The 22,279-nt window shown below is 42.5% G+C and overlaps 1 protein-coding gene across 3 annotated transcripts in view; it reads right to left on the bottom strand.

The window, feature by feature from the left end:
* Nucleotides 1-22,279, bottom strand: part of LOC140731733 (protein PIMREG-like) — a 30,913-nt gene that overhangs the window by 7,805 nt on the left and 829 nt on the right. For all 3 annotated transcript variants that reach the window (XM_073053464.1, XM_073053465.1, XM_073053466.1), the window contains exons 2-3: nucleotides 8,641-8,948; nucleotides 3,153-3,248 (exon numbers count right to left, since the gene is read on the bottom strand). In XM_073053464.1, the coding sequence (XP_072909565.1) occupies nucleotides 3,153-3,248; nucleotides 8,641-8,948 (404 nt within the window). The remainder of the gene's footprint in view (nucleotides 1-3,152; nucleotides 3,249-8,640; nucleotides 8,949-22,279) is intronic.

The raw sequence follows: 22,279 nt of genomic DNA, 5'->3' as shown, positions 1-22,279 counted from the left end.
CTATGAACTAGAACTCAAATTATATGGTGATTAATTTACTGGACAAGCAGGTAGAGGTCTGGACCATTGAATCAAAGAATTACAATCTTGAATAATTAAGCAACCTTTGAATAAAAATATTTACCACTAACAACAACTATAAAGCTAGCAAATAATTAAATTATTTTTTTTTTTACCAGTGAACACTGGGGAAGGAGGTTTGCCACCTTTATCTAATCTATCCAATATGCAACTCCGAACCCATCGTTATTGTCAACAGTGAACTTCCTCATTTCAGGGGCAACAGAGGACAAATATCAGCATTCAAGGTTTTCCACATTTCATGATAAAATGCAAATAAAATTAAAGCCAATGTTATAATAGGGTCCCCAACTTTAAAAAAAAGTCATGAACCTTTATCATTGACCAAGGGGTCTGTGGACTCCAGGTTGGAAACCCCTGCTTTATAACATTTCCCGGGAGCTCAATCAAAACTATTCACCATCCCACCACCTCACCCATCATGAGTCATTCTTGTGCCACAACATCTATGCTTTTGTCTCCATGTAGTACATCCTTAATACTCTGATGTCAATAGTCAACTCAAGCACTAATATAATTTCTATCACAAAGATGAATTTGACATCATACTTAACATACAAGAGTGGATTTTCTCCCCACCCAAAATAAAGTAGTTCAGTTTTTGCCATTTGTGAAGAACCCACTCTTTACTTGCACTCCCCATTTATTGGATGCTTTAAATATTCCCAACTGCTTCACTTTTCTTTTTCAACATATGAATAACTACTGCCAAATGTTATTAATTCAAATAGAGATTAGGATTTTTAATTAAGTTTACAAAAATTGATAGTGTACAATCAGAAGATTAAAGGAATATCCCTCTCTCAAGTTGCTCATTTGAGTGCTTCTCCATCTCCCTGACACATCTTTTCCCCTCAACTCATTAACTCATCCAAGGAGAATAACTAAACAAGAAAACAATTCCTCCATGAAGATTTTTTTTGTTTAAACTGAATCCAAGACACTGCTCGGAGAACAGACTGCCTTTTACTGAGCATTCTCAGCTTATTTAATCAGTGCAGTCAAGAGACAGGAAGTTCAGCTTCCGTTATATGACCAATCCAGCCAAGGCATGGGGCCTCACAGGGGCTTTCAGGACTGACTCATACTTTTGGAAAGTTACTATTAAGCAAAAAACTCAGCAATTCTTTAAACACCGAAACTGGATTGATAGCAAGCAATAAGATAGAACAGCCCAGGCCATTTGGCCAACAATGAGATGTTGACCCTTTAATCTACTCCAAAAATCAATTTAATCCTTCCCTCCCACATAATCCTCCATTTTTCCTTCATCTTTGTGCCTATCTAGGAGTCTCTTAAATGTTCCTAATGTATTTGCCTCCAACTCCACCCCTGGCAGCACATTCCATGCACCTCACATTGTGTTTTAAGAAAAAGAACTCTTTCACTGCCATGCTCCTGTCCTTTCCTCCAAGCACCTGAAAGTTATGCCCCTTCATATTAGCGATTTCCACCCTGTGGGAAAAAGTCTCTGGCTGTCTGTGCTCTATGCCTCTTATCTTGTACACCTCTCATTCTTCTTCATTCCAAAGAGAAAAGCCTTAGTTCAATGAATCAATCCTCACAAGACATGCTCTCTAATCCAGGCAACTCCTCTGCACCCTCCAAAGCTTCCCAATCCTCCTTATAGGGAGGCAACCAGGCTGAACAATACTCCAAGTGTAGTCTAACTACAGTTTTATGCAGTTGCAATGTTACCTCGTGACTCTTGAACTCAATCCATTAACTAATGAAGGACAACACATCATACACCTTCTTAACCACCCTATCAACTTGCACCTATCACCCTATCACCTTCTACACTGTCCACTCCAACCTCAAACTTACTAACCCACCCTTCCACATCCGAGCAATTTATTCACATCACAATGAATAAGGGCCTCAGAACAGACCCTTGTGAAACACCACTGATCATTGATCTCCAGCCAGAATATGCTCCATCTACCTTCTATGGGCAAGCCAATTCTGCACCTATGCAGTCAAGTTTCCATGGATACCATGCCTGCTGACCTTCTGAATCAGCCAACAATTGGGAACCATGTCAACCACCTTACTAAAATCCATATTCACATCACCAGCTCTACCTTCAATGTGTTTTGTCATTTCCCCAGAAGAATTTAGTCAGGCTCGTGAGGAACAAGCTGCCCTCACAAAGCCAAACTGACTATCCGTAATCAGACTACGTTTCTCCTAATACTCAAATCCTTACGTGCAGGAGCAGTGTGATTAAGTGCTTTTGAGGCTCAAACTAATGACCTTCAGGTTGCTAGCCCAAAGCTTTAACCACTTGGCCACGTGCCAACGCAAGTAGAAGTGAAGCATTTTCTTTTAAAAAGAACTTGTAGTAACCTCCCCGTAATTTCATAAAGATTTAAAAAATAACAGTAAATAATTATAGTTACAAATATAGTCTCAGCTTTAGATGTCAGTTACGGGAAATTTTATCTTAAGAATGAGGGATTCTTATGTCATCAGACTGTGGTAATGAGAGGCTGGGAATGGAAAGCTGAAGTGCAAAGTATTAAAGGAATGCTACAAACACAATCAATGAATCAGGGGTAAATTAAACTAATAATGTCTTTTATATTCTCTTTTAACCACCCTCAAATCTATGGAATCTTTAGTGGAGCCAGAGTAATGTTAAAAATATCCATTAACAACCAGGAGGTTGTGCACATATGGAGCTTGTTTATAGTTTTTCAACCCAATGAATTAGTTAAACACTGTATGCCTGAAGATAACCAACAAACCAAAACCACTACACAATGACACTGGCACAAGTTACCCATTTTAGATGGAGGGTTAAGAGTGAGATCCATTATAGATGGTCTTTAATTTCTTAATCTTATTTTCTCCGATTATCAATTTTAAAGTTATTTTTCATTTTTAGAAACGCCACTTGATATTCTCAAGCTAAACCCTCATCTTTTCACTCTGCTGTGAGCGGTGGGGCAGTTGTGTCAGGACCATCGTCTTAAAGCTGTACAAATCCATAAAATATATAAAAGCACAAATTGTTGGGGGGTGGAGAAGAGATCATTTGAAAAATATTTATATTAACTATGCAGTACCTTTCTTCCTTGGTGATGGCTTCATCAAAAACCTGGGACAGACGCTTTAACTGACCAATTCCAAAGGACACAGATTCTAGATCTCGGTCAAACTGTCTGTTAACAGATAATGCATACAGATTTTATGTGGATTAAAATCTTTATACTTTCATCATGGTAAGATGCATCAAGAAAAATAAGTCAAGTAAAAGTCAAGTTTTGTTAATCTACCAATGACCTTCAAAAGATTGATTTCTTCAGGAAACTTCATTCTCCATGAGCAACAATTTTTAGCATGAAATTCCTGTGGGCTTCCTGGAATTCAGTTAGTGACCTGATCTCCCGGCAGGAATGTGGGAGATGGAGCCACGGCCCTAAAGAGGAATGCCCATTCCAATGTGTTAGGAAATTCAGACACTGATAAATCCATCTTAAAAACCAAACAGGATGTAATCCATCTTTTCTTCCTCCTTACTGTGCTTGGCTGAACGTTATTATGAAATGAATGCTACTATTTACAACAGAAACTGTACCAATTACAAATCTGAACCAGTGAACTAATTAATCCTACTGCATCCTTAATTTCTAGGTGCCCAAAAGTCTTGTACTCCTCTTTAGATCCCTGATAAAGAGGGCTGGGGGGTGGGGGAGAGGGGCAGATAATGATAAGCATATCAGAAAGCCTCATATCTCTGGTCCTGGGCTTGGCTGACAAGATTACAGAGTTCAGGTTAGATATACAGAGTGCTCACTCAAACTGTATTGGACTCTTTCTCTGAAGAACACATTGTCCAGCAGCAATACATGGGGCCAGCAGAAATAACAGGGACAGGAGTGCGTTATAAACACAGATATGATTCATCCACTCAGGATATGGATATTTGTTCTTTACATGATTTAAGATTAATTTAACGATACCACTATCTTTTTTGTTTGTAGATGCTGGGTTGGTCCAGCATTGCCCAAATCAGTCACTAAGAGCCGAACAATAGATAATCCGATCAAATTGTACAAGCATTCCCATTTCCTAGTCCAGAGGAAATAGTACAACAACTCAGTTGCCATTCTGATCAGTGTGATCACAGATCTGGGATTGCGAGCTACCCAAATCAGCAACAGTTTAAATAAACGGACCAGTGATAACTGTGACAAAGGGAATGTCCAGCAGATAACGTGCAACAAAAACTTCTGGGAAAAGGGGAAAAAAAAAAGCAGATCTGGAATAAAAGTAACTTGGTGCAAAGCCTTTAGCAATCAGGCAGCATCCGTGGAGAAAAGATACAGGAGCAACATTCCAGGTGGATGACACTGGTGTGACAGGCACACAGTGTAGAGAGTGCCACTCCCTGCAAGGAGTTTGTATGTTCTCCCCGTGACCATGTGGGTTTCCTCTGGGTGATCTGATTTCCTCCCAGATTCCAAAGTGTGCTGACACTGCAGGCTGTCCAGCTCAATCCTCGCTGATTTGCTGTGACACAAATGATGCATTTCACTGTGTATTATTGGAGTATAAAAGTATAAATTTACCAAAACTATGAAGTCAGTTCTGAGCTTGCTCCTATTTGCTATGCATGTACTCAATTTAGTAGAATGAAATCTTAGGAATGTAGAGGTAGCTAAAGAGCCAAAGAAATGTAGATTAGAACATTGCTCAGTTCTGAGTTTATTATTTTCTATGCATGTATCCAATTTGGTAGGAGACTGCAGTCTTAAGATGACAATGGTGTGTTAATGAGAGGTAGCTACAGAAAGAGCTTGCTATTTGCTATGCATATATCTTAAGAATGTAGAAGACAATAATATGTTAATGAGAGGCAGCTAAAGAGATGTAGATTAGAACATGATTAAGTCAATGGGTAGAAACAATAGGGACAAGATAGTACGTGTGATATGCAACTATAGCAACTGGACCAGGAGATTGCTATAAAAAATGCTGTGTCCGGGGATCGGTGGGCAATCAGCGACTAGCTCAATGACTGTCTCAGCTTTGATTTGCAAATTAAAGTTTAACCCTTTTTGAAGAACCTTCTGCGTCTCTTGGTCATTTGTGAGGCACGAAAAACCACAACAGTATCAATGCACAGGTGACAACTCTAATCTTTCACCAGAACTGCAAATACCAATTGGAACCGATGGAAAGTCAATGACAAAACTGTTGCCCTGTTTATTTGTGTCCCGATGAGTGCTCCCAGTTTTGTACAATTTCTCCCAACATAAACTTTGCTTTATAATGATCCTTCTCTTTCTTGCTCTTTACCTACTGAGTGCTGCCGGCAACATTATCAGAGGCAATGGCCCACTTAATTCCAGCTTCCTTTATGGATCATTGTGTGGTTCTGTGCCCTGCTCAAATACCTGTCTAGATACCCGTTACTCCTCCTGCTTCCACCAACTTCACTGCGATGACCTTCTAGATCAGGCATGGGCAAACTACGGCCCGGGGGCCATATGTGTCCCGTTAAGCTTTTTAATCCGGCCCGCAGAACTTGATGAAATTATATTAATAAACCTTGTTAACGTTTTTTCCCCGCAATTCTGGCGTTTTCCCAATAGATGACGCACTCTATATACATTGACCTTTGTTGAGGTGCAGCGTATTATTCCACATTTGCGCTTTACTCTTTGACCTCTCACCCCTTCTGTAAAGATGAGTGGAGCTAAGAAAAGAAAAGTGGATAGAGAATGTCGGGTGTTTAATAAGGAGTGGACAACTAAATATCTTTTTACCGAACACCGAGCAACTGCTGTATGCCTGATATGCCAAGAGACCGTGGCGGTTTTTAAAGAATATAATATCAGCCGTCACTTTGCCACAAAACATGCCAACTATGCTAGCAACCAGTCAACGAAAGAACGGGAAGCTAATGCTCAGAGGTTGGCAGCTAATTTACAGGCTCAACAAAATTTTTTTCACCGTCAAACTGCCATTCATGAGTCAAGTACCAAGGCGAGTTTTATGCTGTCATTCAAATTAGCAAAGGCCAGCAAGCCTCTGTCTGAAGGCGAGTTTTTAAAAGAATGTATGGTGGAGACAGCAGGTGTATTGTGTCCGGAGAGCAAAGACAAATTTGAAAAAATCAGTTTATCACGCAGGACAGTGACTCGCCGTGTGGAGCTGATAGATGAAGATATAACCAGCGACTTAAATAAAAAGGCAGAGTCGTTCACATTATATTCATTAGCACTGGATGAAAGCAACGATGTAAAAGACACTGCTCAGCTCCTCATTTTTATCCGAGGAATTAACAATACTTTTGAAATAACGGAGGAGTTTTTGACAATGGAGTCTCTGAAAGGAAAAACACGGGGAGAGGACTTGTATGACCGGGTGTCTGCTGTCATCGAAAATATGAAGCTCCCTTGGAGTAAACTTATCAACATCACCACAGATGGATCTCCTAATTTGACAGGGAATAATGTTGGCCTGCTGAGGAGAATACAGAATAAAGTGAAAGATGAAAATCCTGACCAGGATGTTATTTTCCTTCACTGCATCATCCACCAGGAATCTCTATGTAAATCGGTATTACAGCTGAATCATGTTGTGAATCCTGTCGTAAAACTTGTCAACTTTATATGTGCAAGGGGACTTCAGCACCGTCAGTTCATCACGTTCCTGGAGGAAACTGATGCGGATCACCAGGACCTACTTTATCACTCCCGTGTCCGCTGGTTAAATTTGGGCAAAGTGTTTCAACGAGTATGGGAGCTCAAAGAGGAGATCGGTGCATTTTTGGAGTTACTGAGGAAGGCCGGCGAATTTCCTGAGCTGAGCAACAAGAGCTGGCTTTGTGACTTTGCGTTTGCTGTGGATATATTTTCACACATGAATGAACTGAACGTGAAGCTACAGGGGAAGGATCAGTTTGTGCATGACATGTACACAAACGTGAAAGCCTTTAAATTCAAGCTGGCTTTTTTCTCCAGGCAAATTTTGAATAAGTTATTCACTCATTTTCCCACACTAGCCACGCTGGAAGAGGCCGGCGCAAATGTGAAAAAATACAGCGAGTCACTGGATGCGCTGCACAGAGAATTCTGCCGTCGCTTTTCTGATTTTGAAAAAATTGACAAGTCACTTCAGTTGGTGGCCTGTCCCCTGTCACAAGATCCTGAAACAGCACCAGAGGAGCTACAGCTGGAACTGATCGACCTTCAGTCTGACCCCGTCTTAAAAGAGAAGTTCAACTCTCTTAAACTGAATGACTTTTATGCTTCACTTGGTAAAGAGGTGCTTCCAAACCTCCGGAGGACGGCACAGAAGATGCTGGCGTTGTTCGGCTCGACCTATTTGTGTGAACAGGCGTTCAGCGTCATGAACATCAACAAAGCCAGCCACAGATCCAAGTTAACTGACCAACACCTCAGATCCATCCTGAGAATCGCCAGAACAAAACTAAATCCAGACTTTGATGCGCTGGCTAAAAAGGGATACCAACAACACTGTTCCCACTGAAATTAAAAATAAGTTTCTTCGTTGTGTTATGTAAAAAATGCATTTGAAAATATTTTTTTCAATAAGCCTTACATGTTACATGTCATTTCTGTTAAGTGATGGACATGAGTAGTGCGCAGGTGCACGTACGTTCTCAAAATAAAAAATGCGCTCCAGATCAAATAACGCGCTCCGCATACTGGCGCGCTGTCACTGTTCTGTCCTTGTGCTGGTCGTTGTTGAGTTTTGGCACAGGGGACAATTGAATAAGAAGGAGCAGGACAAGTAGACCTGCATCTCCTACCGTTTTTGAAATAAAGACAGTCAGGAGGAGAGTGATGATGATAATATCTTGAAGGATAACAGAATTTTCAGTGCTTTAAAATAATAACTGTTACTATTAAAAAAAGCTGTATTTTATTCATTTAATTTTCAGTGTTTTAAAAGTCATTTCAATAAATAGCTAAATACCATGGGACTTCAAAGACAGATATTTTGTTGTAATGCATTTGTTCATTTTCAATTGAAATTAAAGCACGTTTTCTACATATCCCATGATATTTTATTTTCTCTTATGAGGTGTATTACCAAAACACTCCGTCCATCTGCTCCTGGTCCTGTCAAATTTTAGAACCCTTTGTGGCCCACAAGTCAAAAAGTTTGCCCCACAACCCTTAATTACTATGTTAAAAGAATTACCTCACAAATCCCCTTTAAACATCCTCCCCCCTCAGCTTTAGCCCATATCCTCCTGGTTTGGATATCCACCTTGACTATGCCTCACAAATTTATATAGCTCTGTCATGTCACCTCTCAGACTCCTTCACTTCAGGGAAAAGACACAGCCTAATCAATCTTTCCTTATAACTCAAGCCCCGGCAACACAGCGAGGCTTTTTGTTGCTTCAATATTTACAGCTCAAATTCATCCCGCATAAGAAGTCAATTTTTTTGGGGGGGGGGGCCAAATTCCTTTCATTCAAAATATTTGATCAAAATGTCCACAGCACCCACTTCTGATACATTTCACACACACGTCTAGCTACTCTGTTAAAGCTGGATTGTTCAGTTGTACCTTTGCCTGCTAATGGCCCTCGGTGTGCCATAGGGACTCTTCAATGCAGCAGATCTAATCGACCTTCTCAAAGGGAGCCCATCCTTGCCTAGCTGGCCTGGAGGGCCAACTTCCCTCCAGCTGGCCTTCGAACGGCCAGGAGTACGTTTCCCGCTGGGTGGGGTCCCGCGGAGCCTCCCCTCCCTGCTGCGAGGGGTCCTGCGTGGCGTTCTTTTCTTCGAACCACTCCCAGGTGTTTGGGGAGTTTCGGTCTTTGAAGGAGTGACCACCAGGAACTCACTGCGACTCTGCCGTCTCTTCTGGAGCTTCTGTAAAAGTCATAAATAGTCAGAGCACAACATCAAAACCTGCATATCCCCCCCCTCCCCCCCAAGTTAGTGGAATCCTTCTGTAAAACCATCACCCTCCAAAAAAAAAACTAGCAGAAATATGAATAATTTTAGCACAAGGACTGTTCTAAAGCTAACAAGCTTCGCCTGTGATCCTGTTAACCATCTCAGCACTATAGCCAGTGAGACTGTCAGTATTTCACTCCTTTAGTACAGGTTTGAAGGGATTGATATCTACTGCCATTTATTTCCTTATCCTATGCTCCATTTTGTTGTTTCTTCTTTTCACACCATGTGGCGCACTAAGCAGCATTTTTTTCCCCCTCAGTCCAGTAAGGAGAGAAAGTGTGCAATGAGCCAGCTGGATCTGAACTCAGGACCATTTGCCTCAAAGTCTGGCGCTGATACCACTACACCACCAGCTGGCTATGCACCGTTTTGTGTCACTGAAACCCCATTGAAAGCATTGGGCTGTGTTTGTGAAGAGGGGGAAATGACCTCACCACCGTGACCCAAGTTAGCTCGAAAAGACCCAATTACGGACACAAGTCTGGGTTTGCAAAAAGGTACATACACTCCGAAGGTTAAATGATGGTGATCCTTCCATTGAATTGTTCATGATTCCTGGACAATTGCTTCTAATGTCTGAAGGAGGTCGGAGAGTGGCTGTCTCTGATTAGGTATGATCATTTAGTATCAAAGGTTTACAAAATAAAAACTCCAAACAGGGCAATCTGGATCTAAAAAACAAAATCCATAAGAAATGTGGCCATCCCAGGGGTAAATGCAACAGGAAGCTTCTGAGTGCAAAATATTCAAGGGATTTTTTTAAAATTATATAAAAAGAATTGACAACAGAACTTGAGTCAAGTAACTAGTTCAACTGTGAGAGTGGATGAATACTTTCCTTCTAATCGTATTTGATGCTTCCTTAAAATCTTTCTGATATCAATACAGGCGGTCCCCGGGTTACGAACGAGATCCGTTCCTAAGCATGTCTTTAAGTCAAATTTGTAGGTAAGTCGGAACAGGTACATACGGTTCTTATTTAGCGTCAGTTAGTCAAATGTTTGTCTTAGTAAAAAAGTAGTATATATTTTATCCTTCAGCCGTTTCTTGCACTGAAGTAAGGCTAATAGGCATATTACGCTGATTTTGATCATCTAACCAAATTATCAATAGCCTTTCCATTTCAATAATTAAACCACTGCGTTGCTTAGAAATAATTGTAGCTTTCATCAGGGTAGGGCCTTTCACATGCTCCATTATTCTCACTTTATCCTTTAAAATTGTTCCGATCATTGACCGACTGTAGCCTAATGCTCTTCCAATGACCGATGGCGTTTCACCTCTTTCTGAACGCTTTATTATTTCCACTTTATTTTCAATTGTGATCATTTTCCTTTTCTTTGATGCATCATCAGCACTTGCAGTGAATTTACGCTTTGGAAGCATGGTAACAAGGGTAAATAAGAGAAAAAATTAAGCTAGATACAAAGTTACACACTCAACACAGTGTTAACGGCAATGTGATCCGACTTAAAATAGCGGACGGCGTTCTCCTTCCTCGAGCCGACGAACCACTGAAGCCGTGCAATGTTTTCATGAGCGTCGTAAAGTAGTGCTTGCGTTCCATTGTATTTAATTCAAATTTTTAATATAATAGGCTTTATGGCAGTCCGTTCGTAAGTACGAGTTGTCTAAGTCAGATGTTCTTAACCCGGGGACTTACTGTAATTTATATTTCACTAGACTTGACATTAAATTGATTTATTAACAAAATGTGAAAGCTAAATCCCATGGTCCTCATGCTCCTTACAATACAATCCTGAAATTAATAAACAAGTTGAAGGAGCAAGCAACACACACAAAATGCTGGTGGAACGCAGCAGGCCAGGCAGCATCTATCAGAAGCACTGTCGACGTTTCGGGCTGAGACCCTTCGTCAGGACGAAGCAAGGAAGAAGGAAGGAGCAAGCACTTTTTTGTAAATCCATGTTGGTTTACCCAATCCTATGACTATTAACAAAATATTCTGTCATCATTTCCTTTGCCGATTATAGCATTACCACCATGAATAATAAACTCTCTGGTGTTCTATTTCATCTCTTCCTCCTTTATTAAATATATTCAAAATTCCATGAGGACTGTTCCACAATCCATGGTATTTGGGAAGATGGAAAACTGCACATCCGTTATCTCTACTGTTATCTCCTTCAAAACATTTTGAAACTTATGTCTGTGATTATTTATCACTTTTTGGCCCCATTAATTCCACCAAATCATTTTTTTTTAAAAAGACAAGCAATATTAATATCTGACTTCATCATTCACCCTGAACTCATATCCACCACTTCTGGAAGGTTTTCTGTGTCTTTAGTCTAGATAGCCAAAATATTTGTTCAATATCTTTGTTATTGTTTTATTTCATCAAATCCTTGTCCAATAGAATCCCAAAGTTAATTTTTGCTAAAGCTTTTCCTTTCTGGACATTCAAATGAGCTCTGCCAATCAGCTATGCTCATTATAATTCTGTTTTCCATTTATCCTTTCCTTACCACTATCTGTTTAATTCTTTGCTGAATTCTGAGATGTTTCTAACCCATAGGTGTGCAGTGTTACTTGTACACCTAACCCTTGAATTAGTACCTGACATTGACGTGGCTTAACTAGTTTCCCAAAATACATTTTTTTCTGCCTTCAATGTAAGTATTTGTTTGTAAAGTGTTTGTTTAAAAAAAACAGCGGTGTTTCTGTAACACAAGACTCTAATGTGATAAGCATGGGAGCAGACTGAAATGGACAGAGACAGATGATAAATTGCAGATTCGAGGCAGTTCAAACCAAATCAGAATGAAACTGGTTAGCAGCCACCTCAAGCATCAACTCCATTCTCCTGACCTTTCAAATTCATTTTGCTCCACCAACTTAGTTGACACTAAAAGCTGCTAAATTGTCAGCCTTTTGTTTACATCCGACTCCCAAATGAATTCTAACCCGCCAGTTCCTGCACCTCATTTAGAGAGCCATCCAATTCCAGGTGGAGGAATGTTTAATAAACTATTGGCGATAATTTACAGCTTTCAGTTCAAGAAGCTAAGCGATTGCTAAAAGTTTATTTTCAAAACTTAAAACAGCACTATCTCAATTCAGGATTTTAAGAAAAGTGATTCACGATGCTTCCATTTAGACCATAAGACAAAGGAGCAGAAGTCGGCTATTCGGCCCATCAAGTCTGCTCCGCCATTTCATCATGAGCTGATCCAATCTCCCCTTTAACCTATTCCCCCGCCTTCTCACCATAACCTTTGATGCCCTGACTACTCAGATACCTATCAATCTCTGCCTTAAATACACCCAATGACTTGACCTCCACTGCCGCCCGTGGCAACAAATTCCATAGATTCACCACCCTCTGGCTAAAAATTTTTTTTTGCATCTCTGTTCTGAATGGGCGCCCTGCAATCCTCAAGTCATGTCCTCTCGTACTAGACTCCCCCACCAATGGGAGTCATCCACTCTGTCCATGCCCTTCAACATTCGAAATGTTTCTATGAGGTCCCCCCTCATTCTTCTAAACTCCAAGGAGTACAGTCCAAGAGTGGTCAAACGTTCCTCATATGTTAACCCTCTCATTCCTGGAATCATTCTAGTGAATCTTCTCTGAGCCCTCTCCAAAGTCAGCACATCCTTTCTTAAATAAGGAGCCCAAAACTGCACACAGTTTTCCAAGTGAGGTCTTATCAGTGCCTTATAGAGCCTCAGCATCACATCCCTGCTCCTATACTCTATTCCTCTAGAAATGAATGCCAACATTGCATTTGCCCTCTTCACCACCGACTCAACCTGGAGGTTAACCTTAAGGGTATCCTGCACGAGGACTCCCAAGTCCCGTTGCATCTCAGAACTTTGAATTCTCTCCCCACTTAAATAATAGTCTGCCCGTTTATTTCTTCTACCAAAGTGCATGACCGTACACTTTCTGACATTGTAATTCATTTGCCACTTCTTTGCCCATTCCCCCAATCTATCCAAGTCTCTCTGCAGACTCTGTTTCCTCAGCACTACCGGCCCCTCCAACTATCTTTGTATCATCAGCAAACTTAGCCACAAATCCATCTACTCCATAATCCAAATCATTGATATACAACGTAAAAAGAAGCGACCCCAACACGGACCCCTGTGGAACACCATTGGTAACCAGCAGCCAACCAGAATGGGATCCCGTTATTCCCTCTCTGTTTCCTGCCAATCAACCAACGCTCTATCCACATAACTTTCCCATAATTCCATGGGCTCTTATCTTGTTTAGCAGCCTCATGGGCAGTACCTTGTCAAAGGCCTTCTGAAAATCCAAATACACAACATCCACCGCATCTCCCTTGTCTAGCCTACTTGCTATTTCCTCAAAAAATTGCACTAGGTTTGTCAGGCAGGATTTTCCCTTGAGGAAACTATGCTGAGTTCTGCCTATCTTGTCATATGCCTCCAGGTACTCCATAACCTCATCCTTGAGGATCGACTCCAACAACTTCCCAACCACCGATGTCAAGCTAATAGGTCTATAATTTCCTTTTTGCTTCCTTGCCCCCTTCTTAAATAGCGGAGTGACATTTGCAATCTTCCAGTCCTCAGGAACCAGGCCAGAATCTATTGACTTTTGAAAGATCATTGCTAATGCCTCCGCAATCTCCACTGCTACTTCCTTCAGAACACGAGGGTGCATTCCATCTGGTTCAGGAGATTTATCTACACTTAGACTATTCAGCTTCCTGAGTACTTTCTCTGTCGTAATTGTGACTGTGCATATTTCTCTTCCCTGACACCCTTGAATGTCCGGTATATTGTTGATATCTTTCTCAGTGAAGACTGATGCAAAATACTTGTTCAGTTTCCTCCGCCATCTCTTTATCTCCCATTACAATTTCTCCAGCATCATTTTCTATCGGTCCTATATCTACTCTCACTTGTCTTTTATTCTTTATATACTTGGAAAAACTTTTAGTATCCTCTTTGATATTATTTGCTAGCTTCCTTTCATAGTTCATCTTTTCCCTCTTAATGACCTTCTTAGTTTCCTTTTGTAAGCATTTAAAAACTTCCCAATCCTCTGTCTTCTCACTAATTTTTGCTTCCTTGTATGCCCTCTGCTTTGCTTTTACTTTGGCTTTGACTTCTCGTCAGCCACGGTTGCATCCTTTTTCCATTCGAAAATTTCTTCTTCTATGGAATATATGTCTTGCACCTTCCTCACTTCTCGCATAAACTCCAGCCACTGCTGCTCTGCTGTCCTTCCCGCTAGTGCCCCTTTCCAGTCAACCTTGGCCAGTTCCTCTCTCATGCCACTGTAATCTCCTTTACTCCACTGAAATACCAACGCATCGGATTTCGGCTTCTCTTTCTCAAATTTCACAGTGAACTCAATCATGTTGTGATCACTGCCTCCTAAGGGTTCCTTCACTTCCATCTCTCTAATCACCTCTGGTTCATTACTCAATACCCAATCCAGCACAGCCGATCCCCTAGTGGGCTCAACAACAAGCTGTTCTAAAAAGCCATCTCGTAGACATTCTACAAATTCTCTCTCTTGAGATCCAGTGCCAACCTGATTTTCCCAATCCACTCCCGACAATTATCATAACACTGCCCTTCTGGCAAGCCTTTTCTATTTCCTGTTGTAATTTGTAGTCCACATCACTGCAGCTGTTTGGAGGCCTGTAGATAACTGTCATCGGGGTCCTTTTACCTCTGCGATTTCTTAGCTCAACCCATAAAGATTCTGTACCTTCCGATCCTATGTCAACTCTTTCTAATGATTTAATATCATTTCTTACCATTAAAGCCATGCCACCCTCTCTACCTGCCTGCTTATCCTTACGATACACCATGTATCCTTGGACGTTCAACTCCCAGAGACGTGCATCCTTTAGCCACGCCTCAGTGATGGCCACAATATCATACCTGTCAATCCGTAACTGTACAACAAGATCATCCACCTTATTCCTTATGCTGCGTGCATTTAAGTATAACACATTAAGTCCAGTATTTGGTACTTTTTGCATTGATTGCCCTGCAACTCATCCCAATGGCTGCAAATTTGCTCCATCACCTGCCTGTCCTTCCTGACATCCTTAGTGCTCACTACCTTAGATCTATTTCTGTTTTCCCTCTCCTCCACTCCATCATTTTGGTTCCCATCCCCCTGCTAAATTAGTTTAAACCCTCCCTAACAGTTCTGTTAAACCTTCCCGCCAGGATATTGGTCCCCCTAGGATTCAAGTGTAACCCGTCCTTTTTGTACAGGTCACACCTGCCCCAAAAGAGGTCCCAATGATCCAGAAACTTGAATCCTTGCCCCCTGCTCCAATCCCTCAGACACGCATTTATCCTCCACCTCATTCCTTTCCTACTCTCACTGTCGCGTAGCACAGACAGTAATCTCGAGATTACTACCTTTAAGGTCCTTCTTCTCAACTGCCTTCCTAACTCCCTATATTCTCCTTTCAGGACCTCTTCCCTTTTCCTACCTATGTCATTGGTACCTATATGTACCACGACCTCTGGCTCCTCACCCTCCCACTTCAGGATATCTTGGGCGTGATCAGAAACATCCTGGACCCTGGCACCACGGAGGCAAACTACCATCCTGGTCTCCTGATTTAAAGCATAGCTTATCCATCATGTAGGCAACAGATCAATTCTATTGTTTTTCGACTGACCATTATGGAAAATCTTAAATCACACTGCTCATTGATAGCTCCTTTCAATACCACGTCAGATTGGCAAAGCAGTGCCATGATGCAGTGGAGGGCATGATGTGAGCCTATAGAAGGCTTTGCTGGGCTGCACTATGCAGAATCTCCTCGCCCCCTGGCATTATGGAGCCTGCAAAGCAAAGGGCCATCAGGGCCGTCACAGAGGCTACTGAGGGAGCCTCTAAGTAACTATGGATCAAGAGGTGCAAGTCATGGACCAATGCTGCTGGGACACAAGCCAGGGCGAGAATGTGATGTTGAAAGACCCGATGACCCCAGGTTACATCACTGACATCCCAGTGCATCCTAGGATGCATCGCAGCATCAACTGTAACAGCACTTCATACACAACGACACAAATGCACAATCACTCACTTCATTTAAATTCCTCCCCCCTCCCCCCCGCAGTGCGTCATGATGCTTCAATTTGGAATGGGAGAGGACAGAACTTGCATTTGTAGTGCATCCATCACGATATTCCGAAACAAGGAACTTGTACCTTCTCCACGTGATCACAGGGGTCTCCTCCAGGAACTCCAACTTCCTTCCACATACCAAAGATGTACGGTTACGATTACTGAATTGTGGACGTGCATGGAGACACTTGCAGTCTGCTCCCAACATGATTTTCATTGATTAAACTTGTTGGAAAGCAACGCATTTCACTATGTTTCAACATTGCACTGTACATGTGACAAATAAAGCTAATCTTTGACATTCTACAACCCAAAAGATCTTCACATGTAGTCAATGTTATGCAGGAACTTTTGTTTTGCACAACACATTCTGACACAGATAGCAATGTTGACAAAGGGCAAGATTTTGGCTAAGATTCATAGTAAAACTCCCCGATGATGTTTGTAGTGCCAGAGTTACACAGCAATGCAAAAGGCCCTTCAGCACACTTTTTGCACACTGATCATACTCTTGCCCCCCCCCCCCCCAAAAAGACAATTTTACCGTCCACATACCCCATCAACTCTCTTGGATTCCACCTTGCACCTGCATTAGACCAATCCTAACACAAAAATACAACTGCAGATGCTGTGGATCAAAGAATATGTACACGACGCTGGAAGAACTCAGCAGGTCAGGCAGCATCCGTGAGAAAAGAGTAGCCAACGTTTCGGGCCGAGACCCTTCATCAGGAATGGGGGGGGGGGGGAAGAGAGGGCCGAAGCCCAGTAATAGAGATAGTGGAGACCGGCTATGTGTAACCTGAGGTAATTTCTAAAGTAAGTACGTGTTCAGCACAGCATTGTGGGCCAAAGGGCCTGTATTGCACTGTAGGTTATCTATGTTTCTATTTCAGTGGTATGGAATACAAGAGCAGGGATGTGATGCTGGGGCTTTATAAAGCACTGGTGAGGTCTCATTTTGGATATTGTGAACAGTTTTGGGCTCCCCATCTAAGAAAAAGTTGTGCTGGCATTGGAGAGATTCAGAGGAGGCTCACGAGGATGATTCCAGTAATGAAAGGGTTATCATATGAGGAATGTTTGATAGCTCTAGGCCTGCATCCACTGGAATTTAGAAGGACAAGGTGGGGGGGGGGGGGTGCATCTCATTGAAACTTCTAATATTGAAAGGCCCAGACAGTAGATATGGAAAGGACGTTTCCCATGGTGGGGGAGTCTAGGACAGAAGGGCACAGCTTCAGGATAGAGGGGCGTTCATTTAAAACAGACGTGGAGAAATTTCTTTAGCCAAAGGGTGATGAATTTGTGGAATTTATTACCACAGGCAGCTGTGGAGGCCAGGTCATTGGGTGTACTTAAGGCAGAGCTTGATAGGTTCTTGATTGGATGTGGCATCAAAGATTACAGAGAGAAGGCCGAGGAGTGGGGCTGAGGAGGGGAAAAATGATCAGCCAGGATTGAATGGAAGAGTAGACTCAATGGGCCAAATGGCCTAATTCTACTCCTATGTTTTATGGTCTAAATGTTTGAAGTTATCGGGCGAAGCCCTTGCAATCTTAGGGAGAGCATGCAAGTTTCACACCGACATCATTGGAGGTTGGGATTGAAACCAGACTATCAGAACTGTGAGGAAACAGCTGCGTTTGCTCCTTGACTGGGCTGCTCATGGGTGCGAAGCAGAATATTAATGTTTCCCAAACTTCACCAGCGCATTGCCCACTGTAGTACTAATCTGACTTGAAGAGAAGAATGTTAACCAATGAAGGCATGCTCCCCATCCCGTGTAACTGAGAATTATCTTAGTGTCCAACCCATTTCACAACTATCTCATTGTTGATTCTTGGTTTAGGCTATATTTAAGGTGGCAATAAGTATTGTAGATTTATTGGAGATACAAGAGAATACAGATGCTGGAATCTGGAGTAAAAACATCACAAGTGTTGTAGGAACGCAGCAGATAGATATATAGACCATGATCACCCACGTCATATGACACTGCGACTGTGCAAAAGCTAGGCACCCTAGCTATGGGCCAGTTTTCTCCACAGATGCTGTCTGAACTGTTGTGCTTCTACAGTTTTTTTTTTGCTGTAGATTTATTTTTATTTACCCCAAAAGGACAATTAAAACGCCAAGTTGTAAAAGGAGCACTTGTCCTGCCAGCAGCACAGTCACAGATAACTTTAATACATCTGACAGCTGTAGAATTTAAAATGTTAGTTTTGATAAGACCATCAACAACACTATTCCGAGTGAGAATTTAAAAGTATCAGAGTCCATTGAACAAAACAAAAAAAAAAGAAATGCCACTTTATGAAAAGACATGCCAGAAAAGTGGAAGTGTTGACAAATGTAGCGTTAACAAATGAAACCAGCGATAACATTGACGGAACCAACCACATTCCCAGACGACCGGAAATGACACCTTGAGATTTATTTCACAAGGCACTCTGCCCTTACAAATAAATCATTGAAGTTGACAGTGTGAAGTTTATCCTCCAAAAGCCAGGATTACTAATTTAAATGCGATTGAAGTGGAACAGATGAACTGAGACACTCGAGTTCCTCTCAGTCTTCTGGATCTGCTCTAATTAGCTTACAGTCACTACAAGTCAAGAACCAATGTCATTTCATTGGCTTTTCACTCAGCTCTACAAAGCCTGGACAATGAAGATGCATATTTCAGGATGCTCTTCACTGACTATAAATCAGCTTTCAAGACTATCAATAAGTTCTGAGACCTAGGCTTCAATACATCCTTCTGCAAATAGATCTTCAATGTCAGACCCCAGTTGGTACTAATCGATAACATCTCCTCCAACCTCACTATCAGTACAGGTTCACCACAGGGCTGCATACTTAGCCCCCTGCTCTACTCACTTTATACATATGATTGTGTGGCTAAGTACATCTCCAAAGCTATATTTAAGTTTGCTGATGACATCACTGATGTTGACCAAATCAAAGGTGGTGAGGAATTGGCATGAAAGGGGAGATTGAAAAGCTGGTTCAGTGGCAAAACAACCTCTCACTTAACGTCAGCAAAACCAAAGAGCTGATCATTGACTACAGGAGAAAGAGAAAAGTCTCTGACCAGTCCTCATTAGGGGAGCAGATAGGGAAAGGGTCAGTAGCTTCAGATTCCTGGGACCAGCACACAAGTGCCATCACAAAGAAGGCATGACAGCACTTCTACTTTCTTAGAAGTCTGCATCTTTTCAGCACGTAACCAAGAATTTTGACAGACTCCAATAGACGCAATGGGAAGCAGAACATGGCCTGGTATTGAAGTACCAATGCCCAGGAAAAGGGAATGGGAACGGCTACAGAAAATTGTGGATATAGCCCAGAGCATCACAGGCAAAGCCTTCCACACCATTGAGTTAACTTGCATGGAACTCTGCTACAAGAAAGCAGCTTCCAAAGACTCCCGTCATCGAGAACATGCCCTCTCCTTGCTGCTACCATCAGGCAGGAGGTACAGAAACCTTGGGTCCCACACTGCCAGGTTCAGGAACAGTTATTTCCCTACAACCATCAGGCTCATGAACTGGTGTGTAAACTTCATTTGCCACTACAGTGAACTGATTCTACGATCTACAAACTCACTTTCAAGTACTTTTTCCACGTATCCTCAGCATTATTTTTTTTAAGTTTGTCTTTTTGTACATTGGTGTCATCTTGTCTTCATGTATAGTTTTGTAAAATTCTGTTGTGTTTCTTTTTCCCTGAAAACACCTTCGAGAAAATGAATCTCAAGGTAGTTTATAGTAAAATGTGGGATTTGATAATTGACTTTGAATTTGCTTTTGACACCTGTCCGAGCTGGTGAAACCTAGAAAACAAGGACACATGTCAAAATGATGTTTCCGGGTTTCAGTTTGGCATTCAGCACTATTGTCCCACAGAGCTTGGTGAACTAACTCCTACTCCTCGGTCTAAATATACCACCGTGCAACTGGGTGCTGGACTTCCAAACCAACAGACCTCAGGTAGTCAGGATGCACAACCACTCCTCTCTTCTCATCATAGATGACCCAGGGCTGTGCACGGAGCCCATTGCTGTACACTGCTCACACGTGACTGCACAGATAAACACCCGAGCAATCACACCGAGACCCACCACTGGCATGTCATTAATAAGATAGCCTACAGAGGTGGTGGAAGAGTTTGAGGCAAGTAACCTCTTCCTGAACCACCTCCTTTGTCTTGCAGACATTATCAACTTCAGAAGAACTTGCATCACTCACACTTATTGGTGACACAGCAGTGGAAAACTGCAAACTTTTCAAACTCCTGGGAGTGCGCATCTTACATCAACCCTCATGGTCCCAGAAATCAAGAAAGCTCACCAATGCCTCCACTTTCTGAGAATGCTGAAGAGAGCTGGACTTTTGCACATCTACATTCACATCCTCCTATAGAAGTGCAGTACAGAGCGCCCCAACAAGCTGCACCACTGCCCGGTACGGAAACAGCCCCGCGGCAGACAGGAAGGCTCTGCCAGGCAAAACTGCCAATGCACCACTGCCACCAGCCTATCCTGCCATCAGGCCTGTATACAGAAAGGAACCGGAAAAGAGCAGGTAACGTGAAGGATTTCACCCTGCTCAGATGGTTTGTTCAGTCCCATCAGGGAGGAAGCTGTGTTGCATCCACACCAGGACCATTAGTCTCCAAAACAGTTACTTTTCAAGCAGCAGGGTCAGCCAACACCTTCATCCACCAACTCCCGCACCACTTTATTATTTCTCATCAGCCACCTTATGTACAGCCTAATGTCACTTTATGGACACACAATCAATGTATATAAGCTACATGTATTTACATTTGTGCCTTTTTAAATTATTGTTATTGTGTACTTTGTGCTCAATCGGATCCAGAGTAACAATCAATTCGTTCTGCCTACACTTGTGTGCAGGAAAGGACACCATACAACTTTGACCAATACAAACACTACAATACTTAGCGGCCCAGACTGCTTTATAAACGGGTTAAGCATTTTGTTTTTGATTTGCTCATTTACAGTTTCACCAGAAGATTGTTGTTAACAGCACAATCTGCTGCTGGAACTCAGCAGGTTGAGTAGCATCTGTGCAGGCTTTTGTCCCAAAATATTTTTCCATCTCTCTCCCTCCCACTGATGTTGCTCCAGATTCCAGTATCTGCCGTCTCGTCTCCATGGTTTACTTTCGTCACATTGCTACTACCTATTCGCCCTGCCTCCTCCTTTTTGTCTATCTATTTTTTTCTTGCTTGGGATCCTCACAAAAGCGAAGAATCTCCCCTCTGGTGCCCCTTTTCCCCTTCCTCCCATGGTCCACCCTCCTCCTTTTCCACCCATCACCTCTCAGCTTCTTAACTACTCACCCCCCCCCCCTCCCCCATCTACCTTCCCCCTCGCCTGGTTTCAGCTACCACCTTCCAGCATGTACTCTTCCCCCTCCCCCCTTTTTATTCCTGATTTTGCCTCCTTCCAGTCCTGAACGTCCTCAGCCCGAAACGCCGAATCTTTATTTCCCTCCACAGATGCTGCCTGACCTGCTGAGTTCTTCCAGCATTTCGTGTGTGTTGTTCTGAGTTGGGATCGCAGCTCAGTCCGCCACACTAACCGGCACCACCCCCCACCGACTCTGCGCCCAGTTGTGCTGCCTGGGGAAAAGCAGCCTACAGCCTCCCACGTCGGTCCAACTCTCTTCCACCCCTCCCACTGCGCTGTACATACAAAACATTGAGAACACACTGGGCAAGTAACTAGACTCTTAGATGGACTCGATCTCTCAAACTACCTCGTCACTTTATCCACCTGCTCTGAATGTTAAGACTACAGAGTACTGGGCGTTTCCCCCTTCTGTGCGCCTGTATGGAATAATCAGTCCGAAGGGCGCACCAACAGACGCTTTTTGCTGTCTCTCTCTAAATACGAGTAATAAACCAACAGCCAATCAGCAGTGCAGTTACCCGAGTGAAAGCTGCCAGTAATAACACCACATGTAACCAAACACCGTCGCCGGGACCCGGTGGCATGCCACATCAGCTCATTTAAATGCGACCCGCCGTACACACTTAGAAAACAGTTATAGTTGAGCACGGGGAGGGGAAATGGGCTCGATCATCCAGCGCAAGGCAAAAACCC

The sequence above is a fragment of the Hemitrygon akajei genome, chromosome 8 (assembly GCF_048418815.1).
Source record: "Hemitrygon akajei chromosome 8, sHemAka1.3, whole genome shotgun sequence".
Classification (NCBI taxonomy): Eukaryota; Metazoa; Chordata; class Chondrichthyes; order Myliobatiformes; family Dasyatidae; genus Hemitrygon; species Hemitrygon akajei.
This window is presented reverse-complemented; position numbering and strand designations above follow the sequence as displayed.